General features: G+C 41.2%; 1 protein-coding gene across 4 annotated transcripts in view; it reads left to right on the forward strand.

Moving 5' to 3' along the window:
* LOC128705333 (sphingomyelin synthase-related protein 1) overlaps positions 1-21,186 on the forward strand; it is a 344,236-nt gene that overhangs the window by 308,488 nt on the left and 14,562 nt on the right. For all 4 annotated transcript variants that reach the window (XM_070089639.1, XM_070089640.1, XM_070089641.1 and 1 more), the window contains exon 7: positions 7,993-8,110. In XM_070089639.1, coding sequence (XP_069945740.1) covers positions 7,993-8,110 — 118 coding nt within the window. The remainder of the gene's footprint in view (positions 1-7,992; positions 8,111-21,186) is intronic.

Consider the following 21,186-nt stretch of genomic DNA (forward strand, 5'->3'; position numbering starts at 1 on the left):
ACAAACTGGCATAGTGCCTGATAAGTGGAAAATGGCAAATGTAATACCTATTTACAAGGCAGGTGACAGGTCCTTGGCTTCGAACTATAGACCAATAAGCCTTACCTCCATAGTGGGAAAATTTATGGAGTCAATAATTGCCGAAGCAATTCATAGCCATCTTGATAGGCACAGATTGATTAATGAATCTCAACACGGTTTTACAAAGGGACGTTCCTGTCTTAGGAATTTACTAACTTTTTTCACTAAGGTGTTTGAGGAGGTAGATCATGGTAATGAATATGATATTGTGTATATGGACTTCAGTAAGGCTTTCGATAGAGTTCCACACCAGAGGCTATTTAGGAAACTTCAGGCACACGGAATAGGAGGAGAAATTTTTTTCTGGGTAGAGGCATGGCTGAAAAATAAGCAGCAGAGTTTGCATAAATGGGGAGAAATCAGAATGGGGTCACGTCACAAGCGGTGTTTCTCAGGGGTCAGTGTTGGGCCCGTTGTTGTTCACAATTTACATAAACAACATAGATGAGGGAGCAAATAGCAACATAAGGAAATTTACTGATGACACCAAAATAGGCCATCCTGTTCATTCTAATGAGGACACTAGAGCACTCCAGGATGATTTGAATAGACTGATGCAATGGTCGGAGAAGTGGCAGATGCAGTTTAATATTGACAAATACAAAGTTCTAAATGTTGGACAGGTAAATAACCATGCCACATATAAACTAAATAATGTAGATCTTAATAATACTGATTGCGAAAAGGATTTAGGAGTTCTGGTTAGCAGTAATCTAAAACCAAGACAACAATGCATTAGTGTTTGCAATGAAGCTAACAGAATTCTTGGCTTCATATCTAGAAGTATAAATAATAGAAGTCCTCAAGTTGTTCAACTCTATATATCCTTGGTTAGGCCTCATTTAGACTATGCTGCTCAGTTCTGGTCACCGTATTACAGAATGGATATAAATGCTCTGGAAAATGTACAGAGGAGGATGACAAAGATGATCCCATGTATCAGAAATCTTCCCTATGAGGATAGACTGAAGGCCCTGAATCTGCACTCTCTCGACAGGCATAGAATTAGGGGGGATGTGATCGAGGTGTATAAATGGAAAACAGGAATAAATAAAGGGGATGTAAATAGCGTGCTGAAAATTTCCAGCCAAGACAGGACTCGCAGCAATGGTTTCAAGTTGGAAAAATTTAGATTCAGGAAGGACATAGGAAAGCACTGGTTTGGTAATAGAGTTGTGGATGAGTGGAACAAACTCCTGTCTACAGTTATTAAGGCTAAAACGTTGTGTAGTTTTAAAAATAGGTTAGATAAATACATGAGTGGGTGTGGGTGGGTGTGAGTTGGACCTAACTAGCTTGTGCTGCTGGGTCTGGTGCTGTGCTCCTTCCTTGAGTGGAGGTGACCAGACTGGGTGGGTCATTGGACTAGTCCAGGGGGGTGGGTGATTGGGCTAATCTGGGGGGGGGGACATGGACCTGCTCTGCATGGGTCAGTAGGCCTGTTGCAGTGTTCCTTCTTTCTTATGTTCTTCTTATATTCTTATAGGTGAATTTGTACACCTGGCTAAGTCACATACTATTGTCTACAATTATATACAAGTTATTTATAGGTCCCAGCAATGATTTTAGAAGTCCTGGATTGTATGATACTCCATGAACCACAGATTCATACAGAGTGCCACTCCACATTGCTGACATGAATTGTGTGTCCTTCCACTGTTGGGGTTGCCTTGTGGTGTGAGACACTACACTTTTTCTTAGAATCCTTCTTTTTTGGGGTAGATGGTATCTGTATCAAGTAGTAACAGTGAGGATTTGCTCTGGCACTTTCCCCTTTAGTTGTGGTTAGGGGACAGGTCACTGTTGATGGGCAGGTACAGGTGGAACATTATATTTTTGAACTATCTGCTTTGTCACTGAGGGTGAATTCTGCATAAAGAAGTCATTTCCCAGTCTTTATTTAATACATATTGAAGGTATTGAGCACTGCAGTATCTGCAAGGTAGAAAAATACTTTCATGTACCATTTGCAACTCCTACGCACACAATCAACAAACCCAGTCATCTTGTCACACTTGTCGATTTGTCTCATATTATTCGTATATTCGATGACAACAGCTGGCTTTGCAATGCGTTCATTGGTGTCCCTGTTCACTTTGTACCATTTCATTTCTGAGGATGGTTGACAGCAATGTCACATCCTGTTTGTTATGCTACGTCAGTGCCATGATGTCATTGGCATGAATTACTTGCACTGCACCTTCAGCACTGCATATGTTTTCTGTTTTTTTCTCACTGTTTCACATATATTGGTATTGTTCACATGGAGAAAATCAGCAAGCATAGGGCTTATATACCAGTTGTCTGTGAACAATGTATGACCCTTGCCAAGGTATGGCCCCATCATCTTGCAAACATCATCACTGAAAAATGCCCAACATTGACCTGAAATCATCGAATGTATTTCTCCCAGTGTAGACAGTGACATCCAACACCAAGCCACTGTCACAGTCACTCCTAACAAAAAGTTTTATACCAAAGCGATCACGTTTGCTCGGTATATATTGTTTAAACGACAGTCCCTTAAACAGAATTGAGGACTCATTGACAACAGTGTTCCTGAAGGGATGAAAGTAAGCACTGAATTTTTGTTTCAGATGCATAAACACTTCCTGGATATTGTATAGCAGGTCATTTCTGTTAGGCCTGTTCCTGTCTGAGAAGTGCAACATTCATAGCAACAACGTGAATCTGTTGCATGGGAGGAGGTCAGGAAAGAGTGGAGTGCTGAGGAAGTAGTCTGTGGACCAGTATTGTGCTTATATGTATGAGGCACAAGCATGACATTACCAAGGAATAAATGCATTTTGTTCATAGTTGTATCTCTCCACCTGCACAACCTTGACGATTCTGCAACCTCTGTGTTAACCATTATACAGCAGTAATAATTGTTTGTCTGGGTGATGATCGGGTTCATGATGGGCTCGTCAAAGTATAGTTGGAAATACTCTTAACTCTGTAGACTCATCCATGGTAAGACATTCAGAGAGGATGCCACTTCCACCGGCATCAAAATTGAAAGAATGTGGTACAAATGTTGTACATTCTTTCCATTTCCATTCATGGTCTGATTGTGCATGGTGGACCTGTGGCATATTGCGTGGGGGAGCAGGAGGAGGGACGAGTCCTTTGTCTGCCTGCCCAGCATGCTATGTGGCCCGTGCACCATGCCACCCACCTCTTCCACCTCCACCTCCTCCTCCACCCCCAAATATTCCCATTCATGGTCAGTATTACTATCAGTGGCTGGGTTTTCGACCGTGACCTCCCAAGACCCTTGGGGATTGCATATGGCACACTGTCTGAATGTAGGCGACGATGCTTAAAGGTACGCTTCACTGGGGAATAATGTACATGTATATCACTGTCACTCGTAGAATCCCCTAAGGGCATAAAATAAGTCTCATCATCACTGATACAGGTCCACATCCTTTTATCTGAAATTTGAAAAGTTTCGAAAACCAAAGCTTTTTCGTGGAGTGTGGAGCGTCAGTCATCTCCATGCTGGGTCATGCCACAATGTGACGCCGTTGAGAATCATTCTGAAATTTGAAAAAGTCTGAAATTCGAAACAATACAGGCTCCAAGGGTTTCAGATAAAGGGACGTGCACCTGTATCACTTTCACTATCATCATCACGAAACTGTGGGAAAATGTTAATTTTTACTTACTAGTAATGCTGGGCACCCCAGAGGTGCTGGGCTGAGGGTCTGGTATGGCCACACTGGCCACCCTAGAGGTACTTGTGTGAAGGTCTGGTGTGGTCACACTGGAATTAGAGCAAAAACTTAGGATGTCATACCTAACTGAAGAAGTACAAAGGGAACAAAAGGCCAAACAGGATGTTGCAAGAAACTCAAAATATTTCTGTTCCTGTGCAAAATCCAAGCTAAGAACTACCTGTAGAATTGGACATTATAGAGGAGGCTCATATACTGACGATGAACAGGAATTGAGTGAAATTCTAAAAGAACAGTACGAGTTGGTGTTCACTAAATAACATCAAGGTAGAGAATGCAGAAACATTTTTCACTCCAGCAGAAGGCCATGCAGATCAACTAATGGATATTAGTACAAATCCCATGGATTTCGAGAAAGAAATGGATAACATGGCCACTCATTCAGCACCTGGACCAGATTCATGGCATGCTCTATTTATAAAAAATTGCAAAGTACCACTAGCATGAGCCTTCAGTGTACTTTGGAGAAAGACCCTAGATCTAGGTGAAAAACTGGAGACCTTAGAGTGCAGAAATAGCTCCTTTGCATAAGGAAGGTAGTAGAGCACTAGCAAAAAATTACAGACCAGTAGCCCTAACTTCCCACATCATAAAAATGTTAGGAAGATTGACGAGATGGCAGATTACAAATTTCGTGGACTAGCACAACCGGCATAACCCAAACCAGTATGGTTTTAGAGCAGGACGATCATGCCTGTCACAGCTACTGAACCACTTTGACAGAATTACAGAGGCGTTGGAAGACAACTGAAACGCAGATGTGATATACACAGATTTTGCAAAGGCATTTGACAAATGAGGGCCATATACATTACAGTGAATGTAGGCAGATTGATTTTCAGGTTCCTAACACACACAACACAAAAAGTAGTAGTAAATAGAATAAAATCTAGCACCAGTGAGGTAAAAAGCTGTTTCCCAAGGCACTGTCCTAACACCTCTGCTGTTTCTCATCCTCATAGTAGACATAGATAATGCCTGTCACAGTTTTGTATCATCATTTACAGATGACATTAAAATAAGCATGAAAGTCACTACGGTAGAAGATACTGAAAAATTACAATACTATATAACCAGTGTTTTCCAATGGGCAGTGGAGAACAACATGACATTCAGTGGTGATAAGTTCCAGCTGCTTAGGTATGGAAAGAATGAGCTCAAAAGGAACACTGTATACAAAACTCAAGAGGATCACCAAATAGAACGTAAAGTACACATTAAAGACTTGCGAAAAATTATGTCAACTGACCTTTCTTTCAAAGATCTTAATAAGACAAAGATCACGGCAACCAGGAGGATGAAGGGGTGGTTATTGAAAACTTTCAAAAGAAAGGAAATAATGACTATAGTGACACAGTTCAACTCACTAGTGCTACTTCATTTGGAATGTTGTTCAGTGTTGATGGCCCCATTCAAGGCAGGAGAAATATCAGAACTTGAGGAAATACAGAGATCATTTGTGGCCCACATGGAGCCGGTAAAACATTTAAGTTACTGGAAACACCTTAAAGTCTTAAACATGTACTCATTGTGGCAGAGGAGAGAGAGAGAGAGAGAGAGAGAGAGATACATATATACATGATAATATATCTGGAAAGTACTCAAGGGCCTGGCCCCAAATCTCCACACTGCCATAACATACTGGAGTGAGAGAGATGTGGGGCAGCGGGTCTCCAGCAGCAAAGTCTGGTTGACCAGGCAAGCACCAGATGAGCCTGGCCCATGGCCAGGCTCTGAGAGTATTAAGACTCTTGAAACTCATCAACGGTATCAAAGGAACCCCAGAGGTGATGGGCTGAGGGCCATCCTGGCTGTCCTCAAAATTTTCACTGATTCCTCGATGATTTGTGGCCACATCTGTCTCAAGTCCACTAAACTTGGGTTCTTTATTGCTTTCCTCGAATAAGTGTGTGTTGATGTGATGGGGCATGAGTCAGTACTGCGGGTTAGTCATGATGTTGACCTAAACTGGTACTGAAACTAACTGGTGCTCCCATGTGGTACTGTAGGGGGTCCCCAATTTTTTTTTAATACTGAGCACACTGAGTATGAAAACCCATTCTCTAATGTTTGGGCCCCTCAGGCCTATCACACCAAATTTGAAGGCAGGAAAACTAAAGCATTGATCTAGCAGTAAGATGTAGAACTACGTTTGGACAGTTAAAGGGCTACATGGAAGGTTTTGTGGATGTATACCTGAGTGCTTTGCAGTAAATATTTTCTCTTTAAGGTGTAATAATTAAAAATTTATTACTGATCATTTTTTGTTTTGTTACTTTAATTTTGTTTGTTGACTTCGAAGTGGATGGTATAGAAGTATGAGGATTGAAGAATGGCTGAGAATTATCACAGTTTATTCTAGCCATCTGTATTTTTAGATTTAATACCGTGCTGTACTTGATATGTTTGTGTAATATGAACATAAGAAAGGAGGAACACTGCAGCAGGCCTGTTGGCCCATACTTGGCAGGTCCTTTACAATCCATCCCACTAACAAAACATTTGCCTAACCCAATTTTCAATGCCACCCAAGAAATAAGCTCTTGACAATTTAAAACCCTGAATGTGACATTCTGCAGGCATGTCCTGACTTTTTTAATTAAACCAAGTCTCAGTTAGGGCAAATACATCAATGCTACCTGCACTAGCAACTAATCTCAACTCGTCCATCTTATTCCTAGCACTACGGGAATTAACCCTTTGACTGTTTTCGACGTATAAATACGTCTTATGAGCCAATGTTTCTGACGTATATATACTCAATAATTCTAGCGGCTTCAAATCAAGCGGGAGAAAGCTGGTAGGCCCACATGTGAGAGAATGGGTCTGTGTGGTCAGTGTGCACCACATAAAAAAAATCCTGCAGCACACATTGCGTAATGAGAAAAAAAAAACTGATCGTTTTTTTGGAATAAAACGCCGACTTTGAGGTGTATTTTCGTATAGTATTTATCATTGTATTCGCGTTTTCATGGTCTTAGGTGATAAAATGGAAAACATATTACAGAAATAGAGATGATTTTCATTACTTTGATGATGAAAAGGACCTTGAAACTGAGCTCAAAGTAGCGGAAATGTTCGATTTTTACCAATGTTCAGGAGTAAATAAATCACACCACACGTCCAATACACGTCAACTGGGTAGTCTAATATTCTTTCACTAGTGCACTGATATTATTTATACTATTTTTACAATAATGCAGTAGTCTGCATAACAGTAAATTTTGTATTTTTTGTATGAATAAAAAATCAAAATAGAAAGCAATAATAATATAAGAGGAGCCTAGAGATGTGACTAATGAACAGAGCATATGTTATTTTAGTACCACGAATGTCTACCTTGTTTATTCTGGACCCTGTTTTGAAATTGGCATCTTTTTTAGTTTGCGTGAAATTGGCCAAATTGCCAATTTCTGACCACCATATTGGGTAGTCCAAATTAGTAAATGAGAGGTTTCTTGTACTCAGCTGATAGATAAAATGGAGTTCTAAAGAAATAGCTATGAGTTTGGTCAACTGGAACAATGGAATTGGCTGAAAATAGGGCTCAAAGTCGGCGAAATCGCCGATACGCATATGTCGCAGAGACCGCTAACTTCGCGGGAGCATAATTCCATGAGTTTTCGACCAAATCTCGAACTTTTGGTGTCATTACCATCGGGAAAAGATTCTCTATCATTTCATAAGAAAAAATAATTTTTTTTTTTTTTAAAAAATGAGCGACATAGAATGACAGTTTCAGAAAGGGGCCTGAAACAGTCAAAGGGTTAATGTAGCAGTTGTTTAATACTGCACTGTACTTGATATGTTTGTGTTATGGTGTAGCAGTTGTTTAGTACTGTACTGTACTGTACTTGGTATGTTATGGCATAGTCATTTTCATTCATTTTATAAGTTAGCACTCTGGTATGTACTATGTTCACATTTTTGCATTGGTTTACATGAATATGACCTGCAAGCCAACAGTTATAGTTTGGAGGATGAAAATTGATGAAGGAAATTCTGATGCTTTGACTTCTAAGTTTGTCTGTGTGTATTACATTAATGATTGTAATCAGTTGATACATTTTGACAAGATCTATTATTTATCTTTGGCAGAGTTGATTTTATCACCAATTAGCCAGTGTGTAGTCAGTACACAGTAATTTAATAAATCATCTATATATTGCAGATCCATAGCAATCAGAAGATTTTGTGCACTCTCTGGGTCAGTGTTTTTGCTTCGATGTGCCACCATGTTCATCACCAGCCTCTCAGTGCCTGGCTCTCACCTCCAGTGTGAACCCAGGGTCAGTTCTTTACTTTTCTTTTGTAGCCTTCCCCATTGCAAGATGACCAGCATTAAAAAAAGAAAAAGAAAACTAGCTTATGAAGATAGTACATAATAAAAATAGTTTTAATTTTGGACCCATAGTACATAATAAGAATAGTCTTAATTTTGGACCCATACTGAAAAGCAGTGGTAAGCTAATAATTGATACCTAGTTGAGCTATAGTAATTCTGAATTTGCTTTGTGTAATGCCTGACTAGACCACCACATAAAGCTTGGTCTACTAAAGATCTGTATTTCATCATACAAGATTTGAAGACTTGCACAATGAAAATGGTCTGCTGGATGAAAGTTGGATCTATTGGCTTCTAACTATACTGTAAATTTTTTAAATGTTTGTTTTAGATAAGTGATTAATATGTACAGTGGACCCCCGGATTACGTAATTAATCTGTTCCAGAGAGTGACTTATCCTGAATCTGACTCCTAATTAATTTTTCCCTTAAGAAATAATGGAAATCCAATTAATCCATTTCAGACACCCAAAAGTATTAAAAAAATGTTTTCTACATGAAATATACATTTACCTACACAGAAAACAATGATACATGAAGAATAAATCATTAATAACATCACCTTTATGGAAGACGAGAGTAGGGGAGAGGATGGAGTTTACAATTGTCTGGAAGGGAAATCCCCTTCCATAGAGACTTCAGGTACCAAGTCCTTATCCTGGGTTACTTCCCTCCTTTGTTTTTTAATGCCACTAGGACCAGCTTGAGAGTCACTGGACCCCTGTCGCTCAAAAACAGTGTTCCAGAGAGGTCTGTTTCTGGCGTATGTTAGGAATTGTGTTGGGAGACAGGACAAGATAATCCTTCAATATAACACTAATATCAGCTCTACATTTTTTTTTTTTTTTTCAACAAACCAGCTGTATCCCACCAAGGCAGGGTGGCCCAAAAAGAAAAACGAAAGTTTCTCTCTTTAAATTTAGTAATTTATACTGGAGAAGGGGTTACTAGCCCCTTACTCCTGGCATTTTAGTCGCCTCTTACAACACGCATAGCTTATGGAGAAAGAATTTTTTTCCACTTCCCCATGGAGATAAGAGGAAATAAACAAGAACAAGAACTAGAAAGAAAATAGAAAACCCAGAGGGGTGTGTGTGTATATATATACTTGTACATATATGTGTAGTGTGACCTAAGTGTAAGTAGAAGTAGCAAGACGTACTTGAAATCTTGCATATTTATGAGACAGAAAAAGCACCAGCAATTCTACCATCATGTAAAACAATTACAGGCTTTCGTTTTACACTCACTTGGCAGGACGGTAGTACCTCACTGGGCAGTTGCTGTCTACCAACCTACTACCTTTAACGGCTTATTTATCTAGCACAATTCATCTAACAATTCATCACAATATTAATAATATAGAAACATGATATATATTCTAGAATGAATAAAATATGGCATTAGGAATGTCACGAGTGATGGTGTGTTGTTTGTTGTTGGGTGTATAAGGGCCACTGAAAGATAAACCTTGCATAGTGGTGGTGAAGGCAGCAGCAGAGATGTCGGTGTTAGTCAGTAGCCCTATATACCTCCAACAACAGTGCTAGAGTCAGTTTCATGCTGTCCTTTTTCTATCGATTAATCGCTTAACTTACTTGCTACGCTGTTAATGATGCACTTTATCACTGACTGGTGCTGCTACGCTGTTAATGATGCACTTTATCACTGACTGGTGCTATAACCTTTATAGACTCCTGCTGCTTTAGTATCATACATATTGCAGAATCACTGAAAAAGGCACATTCTTCCCTCTCTCTCAGCCCTTTACCAAAGGGCTGGCTGGCACTAGAAACTTTCTTTGGGCCCATGGTGGCTTATTTAGCAGTTAAAAGCACTAAAAAGAATGAAATAATACAAAATGTACAGTATGAACGTGTGGGATCGTCCTCACTGGCTGGTAAACAATGGCACATTGGCTGTACATGGAGTGTCACGGCCGCTCAGGCCCTGACACGAATGACTTATACCGAGTTCAGTGACGTTCACCAAGCCAGTATTTTGACGAAAAAAACATTACTTATTCCAATGACGACTTAATCCGGGGGTCCACTGTGTTTTCCTTTACTGTAGTAGAGTAAGAGGAAACTAGAATACATGGCAAAAAGTTAGTAGATAAAAAAAATTAAGTAGGGACTGTTAGAAGTATGAGCAGTTGTTGGAAAAAGGTGACATAAGTGAAGGTAGTGAGGACATTAAAAATGTGTTGCATGGGATCCATAATGTATTGTTAGTAGCACAGAGCAGAAAGAAAGTACCCAAGAGTTGTCAGAAAACATTAAAGTTTCCTTGTGTAATTGGAAAATAAAGTGTGTGTAAAACTTGTAGGGATATTAATTCTCAAAGTGTAATATATAAAGTACAGCCTTCTTTAACCCTTTGAGGGTCTGTCATGTAGTTCTACAGCTTTGAAGCCAGGGTCCAAGCCGTAGAACTACGGCATGATTCTAGCGGCTTCAGATTTAGCACAAGAAGGCTGGTAAGCATACATCTAAGAGAATGGGTCTGCACGGTTAGTGTGCTCAGTAAACAGAAATATCGAGCACCCACATTGCATTGTGGGGACACCACCTCAGTGCTCTTTGTTGATCATGCCTTGCGGCAAGGAAACTCACTCCTCAGTGAATTGGGACTCTCCTCTTCCCAAGTGATAATTCTGACATTGACAGAAGTGGGTCTGAAGAGGAATTCTATGGTTTTGAACCATATGGTACATTGTACCGTATGGTACAGGGACCCCAATGGAAATAAGTCACTCCAGCATTTTTAGGTTATCCTAGGTTCTCCACACACATACTGCTATGTATGATAATCTCTGTAACTGTATTTTTGTATACCTGAATAAACTTATTTAGAATGCCACATGCATTTGGGTAAGTTCATTCATTCAGGTATACACAAATAGTTACATAATTATCATACAAAGCAGCATATGTGTAAAGATCCTAGGATAACCCAAAAACAGTCAGTGACTTATTTCCATTGGGGTCCCTATATCTGTACCATATGGTACAATGTACCATATGGTACAATGTACCATATGCAATTCCAAGGAGACTTGAGTACATCCCGTGGCCCTACACCTGGAATAGACAGTGAAAGTAACGATGATGTGGCTACAATTGGGATGGATGGACCACATGTGTCAGTAGGTGGTGGTGGTACCACTAGTACACAGCATGCAGCACCAGCCCAGACTGGGACTGAGTCTGGGACCCAAGCTGCTGACTCAGTAGTTCCAGGACAAAGTGCATTATCATCCACCAGTGGAAAGAGACAACTGTGGCAGAAATGTATTTGTTTTTTGCAACAATAATGCTTATGCCTCATGTCTATAAGCATAATATAAAATCATACTGGTCCACAGATGAGTAAGACACCACTGTGCATGACACCTTGTTTTAAAGACTTTCACAGACTGTAGCAATTCTAGGAACATGTCCAGTGACTGTACATATGAAAATATGTACAGAATGGTAGACAGCAACCACCCAGGGAGGTACTACCGTCCTGCCAAGTGAGTGTAAAACGAAAACCTGTAATTGTTTTACATGATGGTAGGATTGCTGGTGTCTTTCGTCTGTCTCATAAATATGCAAGATTACAGGCATGTCTTGCTACTTCTACTTACACTTAGGTCACACTACACATACATGTACACGTTTATTTATACACACTCATCTGAGTTTTCTTTGGTTTTATCTTAATAGTTCTTGGTCTTATTACTTTTCCTTTTATATCCATGGTGAAGTGGAATAAGAATCTTTCCTCCGTAAGCCATGCGTGTTATAAAAGTCAACTAAAATGCCGGGAATAATGGGCTAGTAACCCCTTTTCCTGTAAAGATTACTAAAAAGAATAAGAAGAAGAAAATTGTCAAAGTGGGAAGTCTGAATGTGCGTAGATGTTGTGCAAATGATAAGAAAGAGATGATTGTGGATGTTATGAATGAGAGGAAACTGGATGTCCTGGCTTTAAGTGAAACAAAGCTGAAGGGGGTGGGAGAGTTTCAATGGAGAGGAATAAATGGGATTAGGTCGGGGGTTTCAAATAGAGTTAGAGCTAAAGGAGGAGTAGCAATAATGTTGAAGGATAAGCTATGGCAGGAAAAGAGGGACTACAAATGTATAAATTCAAGGATTATGTGGAGTAAAATAAAGATTGGATGTGAAAAGTGGGTTATAGTAAGCGTGTATGCACCTGGAGAAGAGAGAAGTGTAGAGGAAAGAGAGAGAGATTCTGGGAAATGTTGAGTGAATGTGTGGGGAGTTTTGAATCAAGTGTGAGAGTAATGGTGGTTGGGGATTTCAATGCTAAAGTGGGTAAAAATGTTATGGAGGGAGTAGTAGGTAAATTTGGGGTGCCAGGGGTAAATGTAAATGGGGAGCCTTTAATTGAGCTATGTGTAGAAAGAAATTTGGTAATAAGTAATACATATTTTATGAAAAAGAGGATAAATAAATATACAAGGTATGATGTAGCACGTAATGAAAGTAGTTTGTTAGATTATGTATTGGTGGATAAAAGGTTGATGGGTAGGCTCCAGGATGTACATGTTTATAGAGGGGCAACTGATATATCGGATCATTATTTAGTTGTAGCTACAGTTAGAGTAAGAGGTAGATGGGAAAAGAGGAAGGTGGCAACAAGTAAGAGGGAGGTGAAAGTGTATAAACTAAGGGAGGAGGAAGTTCGGGTGAGATATAAGCGATTATTGGCAGAAAGGTGGGCTAGTGCAAAGATGAGTAGTGGGGGGGTTGAAGAGGGTTGGAATAGTTTTAAAAATGCAGTATTAGAATGTGGGGCAGAAGTTTGTGGTTATAGGAGGGTGGGGGCAGGAGGAAAGAGGAGTGATTGGTGGAATGATGAAGTAAAGGGTGTGATAAAAGAGAAAAAGATAGCTTACGAGAGGTTTTTACAAAGCAGAAGTGTTATAAGAAGAGCAGAGTATATGGAGAGTAAAAGAAAGGTGAAGAGAGGGGTGAGAGAGTGCAAAAGGAGAGCAGATGAAAGAGTGGGAGAGGCACTATCAAGAAATTTTAATGAAAATAAGAGTGAGTTAAACAAGTTAAGAAAGCCTAGGGAAAGTATGGATTTGTCAGTTAAAAACACAGTAGGGGAGTTAGTAGATGGGGAGAGGGAGGTATTAGGTAGATGGCGAGAATATTTTGAGGAACTTTTAAATTTTGAGGAAGAAAAGGAGGCGGTAATTTCATGCACTGGCCAGGGAGGTATACCATCTTTTAGGAGTGAAGAAGAGCAGAATGTAAGTGTGGTGGAGGTACGTGAGGCATTACGTAGAATGAAAGGGGGTAAAGCAGCTGGAACTGATGGGATCATGACAGAAATATTAAAAGCAGGGGGGGATATAGTGTTGGAGTGGTTGGTACTTTTGTTTAATGGTTTAGAAAGACATGTAAGCAAACACTATAACTTATTTATTAGAAAACGTTTCGGTCCTGGGACCTTGATCACTTCTAACATACAGAGGTAGAAAGACATTATATATATAGGCGGAGAGTGAGATGTGACGCACGTGACCTGTGGAATGTCATAAGAACATAAGAATGGAGGAACACTGTAGAAGGCCTACTGGCCCATGCGAGGCAGGTCCTTATCAAAACAACCTCTACCTATGATGAGGACGGGTAGACGATGAAATCATGTGACTCCTGTGTTGTTGGGTTGGTGCTGCTTAAGTATCATGTATGCCAATGTTTTTGAAATTTTGTAGTTTCCAGTGTTGCGTTCTATAGTGTCGGTGACGGTGATTAGTGAGGCTTCTAGGCACCGTCGGCGTCTGAGGTCTGGTTCGGTGAGAACGAGTTGTGCCTCGTTCCAGTTCATCAAATGCCCCGTGGAGTCTCTGTGGAGGACACAGGCGTACCTTACATCGTCTCTGTTAGAGGCATTTCGATGCTCATTCAGGCGGACTGCAAGATCTCTGCCTGTCTCGCCTACATATTTCTTGGGACAGAACCCACAAGGGATAGTGTAGACGCCTGCTGTAGAAGTTAGAGGTGTGGGGGTGCGTTTCGTAGTGAGGTCTTTGATAGATGATGTGTTTATGGTGGAAATGTTGATGTTACTCATAGCAAGTGCCCGGCGAGTATTCGTGGCAACATCGCCACATGGGAGTACGTACTATGAACTGTTTAGGGGGCTGTTCCATGGGCGGTTTGTTGAGGATAGCTTGTGCCTTGAGTCTGCAATCTCGGATGAAGAAAGATGGGAACTGAAGACGTGTAAAGGCTTGTGTTATGCAAGTGCATTCTTCTTCTAGAAAACAAGGGCTGGAGATGCGAAGAGCTCTCAAGAAGAAGCCAATGAGGACTCCTCTCTTAGTGCAGGTGTCTTGGTGTGAATAGAAGTGTATAAGATTGTCCTTGTTGGTAGGTTTTCTATACACTTTGAAGAGAAGTTTGTCACTGTCGGGAGATCTGCAAGGACGATCTTATACACTTCTATTCACACCAAGACACCCGCACTAAGAGAGGAGTCCTCATTGGCTTCTTCTTGAGAGCTCTTCGCATCTCCAGCCCTTGTTTTCTAGAAGAAGAATGCACTTACATAACACAAGCCTTTACACGTCTTCAGTTCCCATCTTTCTTCATCCGAGATTGCAGACTCAAGGCACAAGCTATCCTCAACAAACTGCCCATGGAACAGCCCCCTAAACAGTTCATAGTACTCCCATGTGGCGATGTTGCCACGAATACTCGCCGGGCACTTGCTATGAGTAACATCAACATTTCCACCATAAACACATCATCTATCAAAGACCTCACTACGAAACGCACCCCCACACCTCTAACTTCTACAGCAGGCGTCTACACTATCCCTTGTGGGTTCTGTCCCAAGAAATATGTAGGCGAGACAGGCAGAGATCTTGCAGTCCGCCTGAATGAGCATCGAAATGCCTCTAACAGAGACGATGTAAGGTACGCCTGTGTCCTCCACAGAGACTCCACGGGGCATTTGATGAACTGGAACGAGGCACAACTCGTTCTCACCGAACCAGACCTCAGACGCCGACGGTGCCTAGAAGCCTCACTAATCACCGTCACCGACACTATAGAACGCAACACTGGAAACTACAAAATTTCAAAAACATTGGCATACATGATACTTAAGCAGCACCAACCCAACAACACAGGAGTCACATGATTTCATCGTCTACCCGTCCTCATCATAGGTAGAGGTTGTTTTGATAAGGACCTGCCTCGCATGGGCCAGTAGGCCTTCTACAGTGTTCCTCCATTCTTATGTTCTTATGACATTCCTCAGGTCACGTGCGTCACATCTCACTCTCCGCCTATATATATAATGTCTTTCTACCTCTGTATGTTAGAAGTGATCAAGGTCCCAGGACCGCATCGTTTTCTAATAAATATGTTATAGTGTTTGCTTACGTGTCTTTCTAAACCAACTTGTCGGTATTTATTACCAAGGTTTATACCACTTTTGTTTAATAAATGTACGAAAGAGGGGAAGGTACCTAGGGATTGGCGGAGAGCATGTATAGTCCCTTTATATAAAGGGAAGGGGGACAAAAGAGATTGTAAAATTTATAGAGGAATAAGTTTACTGAGTATACCAGGAAAAATATACGGTAGGGTTATAATTGAAAGAATTAGAGGTAAGACAGAATGTAGGATTGCGGATGAGCAACGAGGCTTCAGAGTGGGTAGGGGATGTGTAGATCAAGTGTTTACATTGAAGCATATATGTGAACAGTATTTAGATAAAGGTAGGGAAGTTTTTACTGCATTTATGGATTTAGAAAAGGCATATGATAGAGTGGATAGAGGAGCAATGTGGCAGATGTTGCAAGTATATGGAATAGGTGGTAAGTTACTAAATGCTGTAAAGAGCTTTTATGAAGATAGTGAGGCTCAGGTTAGTGTGTGTAGACGAGAGGGAGAATACTTCCCGGTAAAAGTAGGTCTTAGACAGGGATGTGTAATGTCACCATGGTTGTTTAATATATTTATAGATGGGGTTGTAAAAGAAGTAAATGCTAGGGTGTTCGGGAGAGGGGTGGGATTAAATTATAGGGAATCAAATTCAAAATGGGAATTGACAGTTACTTTTTGCTGATGATACTGTGCTTATGGGAGATTCTAAAGAAAAATTGCAAAGGTTAGTGGATGAGTTTGAGAATGTGTGTAAAGGTAGAAAGTTGAAAGTGAACATAGAAAAGAGTAAGGTGATGAGGGTATCAAATGATTTAGATAAAGAAAAATTGGATATCAAATTGGGGAGGAGGAGTATGGAAGAAGTGAATGTTTTCAGATACTTGGGAGTTGACGTGTCGGCGGATGGATTTATGAAGGATGAGGTTAATCATAGAATTGATGAGGGAAAAAAGGTGAGTGGTGCGTTGAGGTATATGTGGAGTCAAAAAACTTTATCTATGGAGGCAAAGAAGGGAATGTATGAAAGTATAGTAGTACCAACACACTTATATGGATGTGAAGCTTGGGTGGTAAATGCAGCAGCGAGGAGACGGTTGGAGGCAGTGGAGATGTCCTGTCTAAGGGCAATGTGTGGTGTAAATATTATGCAGAAAATTCGGAGTGTGGAAATGAGGAGAAGGTGTGGAGTTAATAAAAGCATTAGTCAGAGGGCAGAAGAGGGGTTGTTGAGGTGGTTTGGTCATTTAGAGAGAATGGATCAAAGTAGAATGACATGGAAAGCATATAAATCTATAGGGGAAGGAAAGAGGGGTAGGGGTCGTCCTCGAAAGGGTTGGAAAGAGGGGGTAAAGAAAGTTTTGTGGGCAAGGGGCTTGGACTTCCAGCAAGCGTGCATGAGCGTGTTAGATAGGAGTGAATGGAGACGAATGATACTTGGGACCTGACGATCTGTTGGAGTGTGAGCAGGGTAATATTTAGTGAAGGGATTCAGGGAAACCGGTTGTTTTCATATAGTCGGACTCGAGTCCTGGAAATGGGAAGTACAATGCCTGCACTTTAAAGGAGGGGTTTGGGATATTGGCAGTTTGGAGGGATATGTTGTGTATCTTTATACGTATATGCTTCTAAACTGTTGTATTCTGAGCACCTCTGCAAAAACAGTGATAATGTGTGAGTGTGGTGAAAGTGTTGAATGATGATGAAAGTATTTTCTTTTTGGGGATTTTCTTTCTTTTTTGGGTCATCCTGCCTTGGTGGGAGACGGCCGACTTGTTGAAAAGAAAAAAAAAATGAACATTACTAATATACAACAATTTTGCATGTTTTTTTGTTGTAAACAAGTACAGTGGAATCTTGGCTTAGGAGTTTAATCCATTCTGTGACCTTGCTCATATCCTGATCTGCTCGTATCCTGAGTCAATTTTCCTCATTTAAATTAATTGAAATGCCATTAATCTATTTCAGCGGAATTCCTGCTCTGGGAGGCAGGACAAAAGTACTTCAATATGATGATAATATCAACTCTATGGCTTATTTATGTATCAGAATTCATCTAATATGACATAAACAATATAAATAACATAGAAACCTGATATACTTTAGAATGAATAAAATGTCATTGTGACAAGTGGTGACGGCCATTCCCTACCTTAAGTGGCTGCCTTGTTGTGGGTCAGCGGGGGAGACCTTCTGCCTTCCCCTCGACACACTCACACTTCTGACACCACCATCCCAGCTTCGTGAATACGTGTTCAGTTCAACTTCTCTCCTACAAGCTAGCTATGTTTGTGAATTGTGTTTTGATCTTTTAATTACCACATCTTGTATCTGCCAAGTAATCATGACACCCAGTAGGCATACCAGTGTTGCTGACTTAATGATTGAATGACTTACTGAGTTGACTGAGTAACTTACCGACTGAATGACTTGACTGACTTACTGAATGACTTAGTTAGAATTTTTCACTGAAGAGGACCCTGAAATGGTGTCTAGAGCAGTTGATGCCTTACTGTCAGCTGTATAATGTACTGCAGGTTAAAATAGAACAGAATCCACTACAGAATTTATGCACACTCCAGTACAACCATCAACTTCAGTACCAGAACCTCTACCATCCACCTCAGCCCAGTAGGGCCACAACATAACTCTCCACTCTCTTCACAATCATCCACAAACACCAGCACCCACAATTTCAGGTGAGAAATACTATTATAATTTCTGTTGCAGTTATAATCTTAAGCAGCAAAAACAACATAATACATGATGACAGTGAAATACAATTTTATACAGTGGCATGGTACCTTGACTTATGAGTGCCCCACTTACAAGTTTTCTGAGTTACGAGCTGTCGCTTGGTCGATTTTTTGCTTTGAGTTGCGAGCCAAAATCTGAGTTATGAGCAAGCTTCAGATACGCCGCCATTAGTTGGCAGTGTATTTGAAGTCAAATCCAACTCTGTACCCAGAGGAATCGGAATCGAAATCGAAGACGACAAGAGCTGTCGTGAGGTGGGAAGGAAGAAGGATAGGGAAGGATGGAAATAACTGGAAAAGGATGGGAAGGAGGGGAAGAGGAGGAATCAAGGCAAGTGGCCCAACCACTTTGGGACATGTGGTACCGAAGTACTAGAGGCGTAGATGGAGAGGCTTGAATGATGTCGTCAGGGCCAGATTAAGAAGTCTCCGGGTCCTAGGCTATTCAGATTGGTGGGGCCCCTTTGAGTTACGGGTAAGCGAAGCGACCCCTTCCAGCTTTGGGGGGGGGGTCGGTGTGAGCCTGTTTAACCCTGTAACCCTATCAGGTACCTCCCTTAACATTTAGAGGCGAAAACAAACGTTTATCCATACACATCAATGTCTATCAACAACACTTCAGTTAATTTGTCACAGTACAAGTCTAGATAACGTGTAATTACTACAGAAAATTGGAGAGGAATCTCCCGTACTCGCCCATTAGCAGGAAAACACAGCTGTTCTGATGTAAACAAAGGCATGTTGAGTGTTGCCATCTATGGTTAGGTTTATTTATTTTTATTTTATTTTATTTCATTATTTATTTTTGTTTTGATTAATTTTTAAAAATCAATTTTACTCTCCAAACACTTGAACTTTTTAGGTAGGGACCCCTTTGCACTTGCACCATGTGTGCAGTCTTGGATGAGCCCCTGAACCCCTTGGACCGCGGGGCCCCCAAATGCGCGGGGCCCTAGGCAAATGCCTAGTTTTCCTATGCGGTAATCTGGCCCTGGATGTCATTACTTGGCTCTCTAGGAGAGGATGGCGAAGGCAGCGGCAGGAGCTGAGTGTTAGTAGGCAGCAATCAGGATGAGTTAGTTATTCTCTTGATCTGGTTATCAATGCTTTGAATTTTGTTCTAGAGAGTTGTCACACACATGGGAGAGCTGTAGAAGAGTTCGTTGGTTTGGAGTTGGTGGATTATCTGGTTAACGGTAGGGAATGGCTTTTCGTCGGTGGTGTATGTTGCAGTGTTGTCTTGGAGATGTTGGATGAGTTCTAGGTGAGTCATTGGGCTGGGGTATTGTGCCATGGTGAAGAACATAGTGTTCCAGGTAATCGACGTGAGTGAGGTCGAGAAAGCAGTGGTGGAGTTGAGGAAAGTGGTGTTGATGGCGGAGGTAGGGTAGGGTCTTGGTTGGTCCTGGTGTGACAAGCCAGTTGACCAATAGCAGGCGTGGTGCTGTCTTGGATGTTGTCAGGTGAATGTTGATTGGAGGATTCAGAAGAGGATGAGCCGTCGTTATCAATTATTCAATCTTTCATGTCATCTGGCACTTCAAAACTGACGATCTTCGGGATTATTTTCAAAATCTCAGCTGATGGTGGACTTGCAGGGAAGTTAAATGATGGCATGTTGTTAAGTGCAAGAAGTTCATTAATAGTCGTGTTGAAAGATCCAGGTTTTGCAGCATTTTGCATGTGAGCAAACATCATGCAGTAATAGAATTTGGTAGATATATCATCAGTTGGAGGTTGGGTAGTGAGAGATGGTGGAGAAAACTGTTGAGTGGCTTGTAGAATCTTGGATGTTGTTGATTGAATCTTTGCAATTGCAGCGTATGAAGGAGAGGTTCCAAATGACTTCTTAGTTTCTTCCTTCAGTTTTTTATAGAGGATATCCTTAAGCACTGGACATTTGGCTGCAAGAGTATGGTGGTCACTCTTACAGTTGATGCAAGTGGGAGCAGCAGTGGAAGTGCAAGAACGAAAATCGTGTCCTGCAGACCCACAGGTGGAACATATCTTCTTATTCTTCACATGGCAGTCGGCAGTAGAGTGACTGTACGAGTAGCATGTCCAACATGGTGTTATGTAAGTGAAGCATTCAGGCTCAATTTGACGAGGGTTGATGTAGTAGTAAGAGATGGCCAGGCCATCAGACAGTGCTCTGGTTGCCATGGTAACGTCTAGAAACGTGACCTTGAGCATCGAGGAAGCATTGGGGGATCTTCACAACAGAGTCAATCTTGGCCCAAGTGTTGAGGTCTTCAAGTGATGACGTAATTTCCTCGATAGACATGTTCGTGATTAGCCTGTCAAGGCGTTTCATGAACACAGAGCGTTTTGCACACATGTATGGTGACGTGGAGATGGTAAAACCACGGTCTTCCAATGTCTTCATGGCTGTAGGTGTAAGTACTTTGTCAGCTTCAGCATCAAGAAAGGTAATGATGAAGGCTTCTTTCAGTGAGGTAATCTTGGAGAATTTGGCGTGAAGACAAGTGTTGAGTGAGGTTGCAAGCTCAAGCTTCGTGGTGTCGTCAATGACAGCAGACTTGGGTTTAATTCTCGCATGATGAGACATCGTGGAGATAGTAGAGGTTCCCCTCCCCAACGGGGATCGTAGGGAGACTGAACAAGTAAGGAGAGCTGCTATGACCTGCCGGGGCGAGAGTCAGAAGCAGAATCGTGTGTGTCTACGTAGGGATGCATCCCAAGGCTCTTTGTGTTTTAACATTCTTGGCTGGTGGCCGAGACCTTTGAGCTTACCCAGAGGAATGTCAGGAACTTTGTCCCATCACACATGCACTTCCAGTGCATAACTGGAAGGATAATACTCCCACACTAATCAAAGATTGTAGTGA

This window comes from Cherax quadricarinatus, chromosome 29, assembly GCF_038502225.1.
Source record: "Cherax quadricarinatus isolate ZL_2023a chromosome 29, ASM3850222v1, whole genome shotgun sequence".
In the NCBI taxonomy this organism is placed as follows: domain Eukaryota; kingdom Metazoa; phylum Arthropoda; class Malacostraca; order Decapoda; family Parastacidae; genus Cherax; species Cherax quadricarinatus.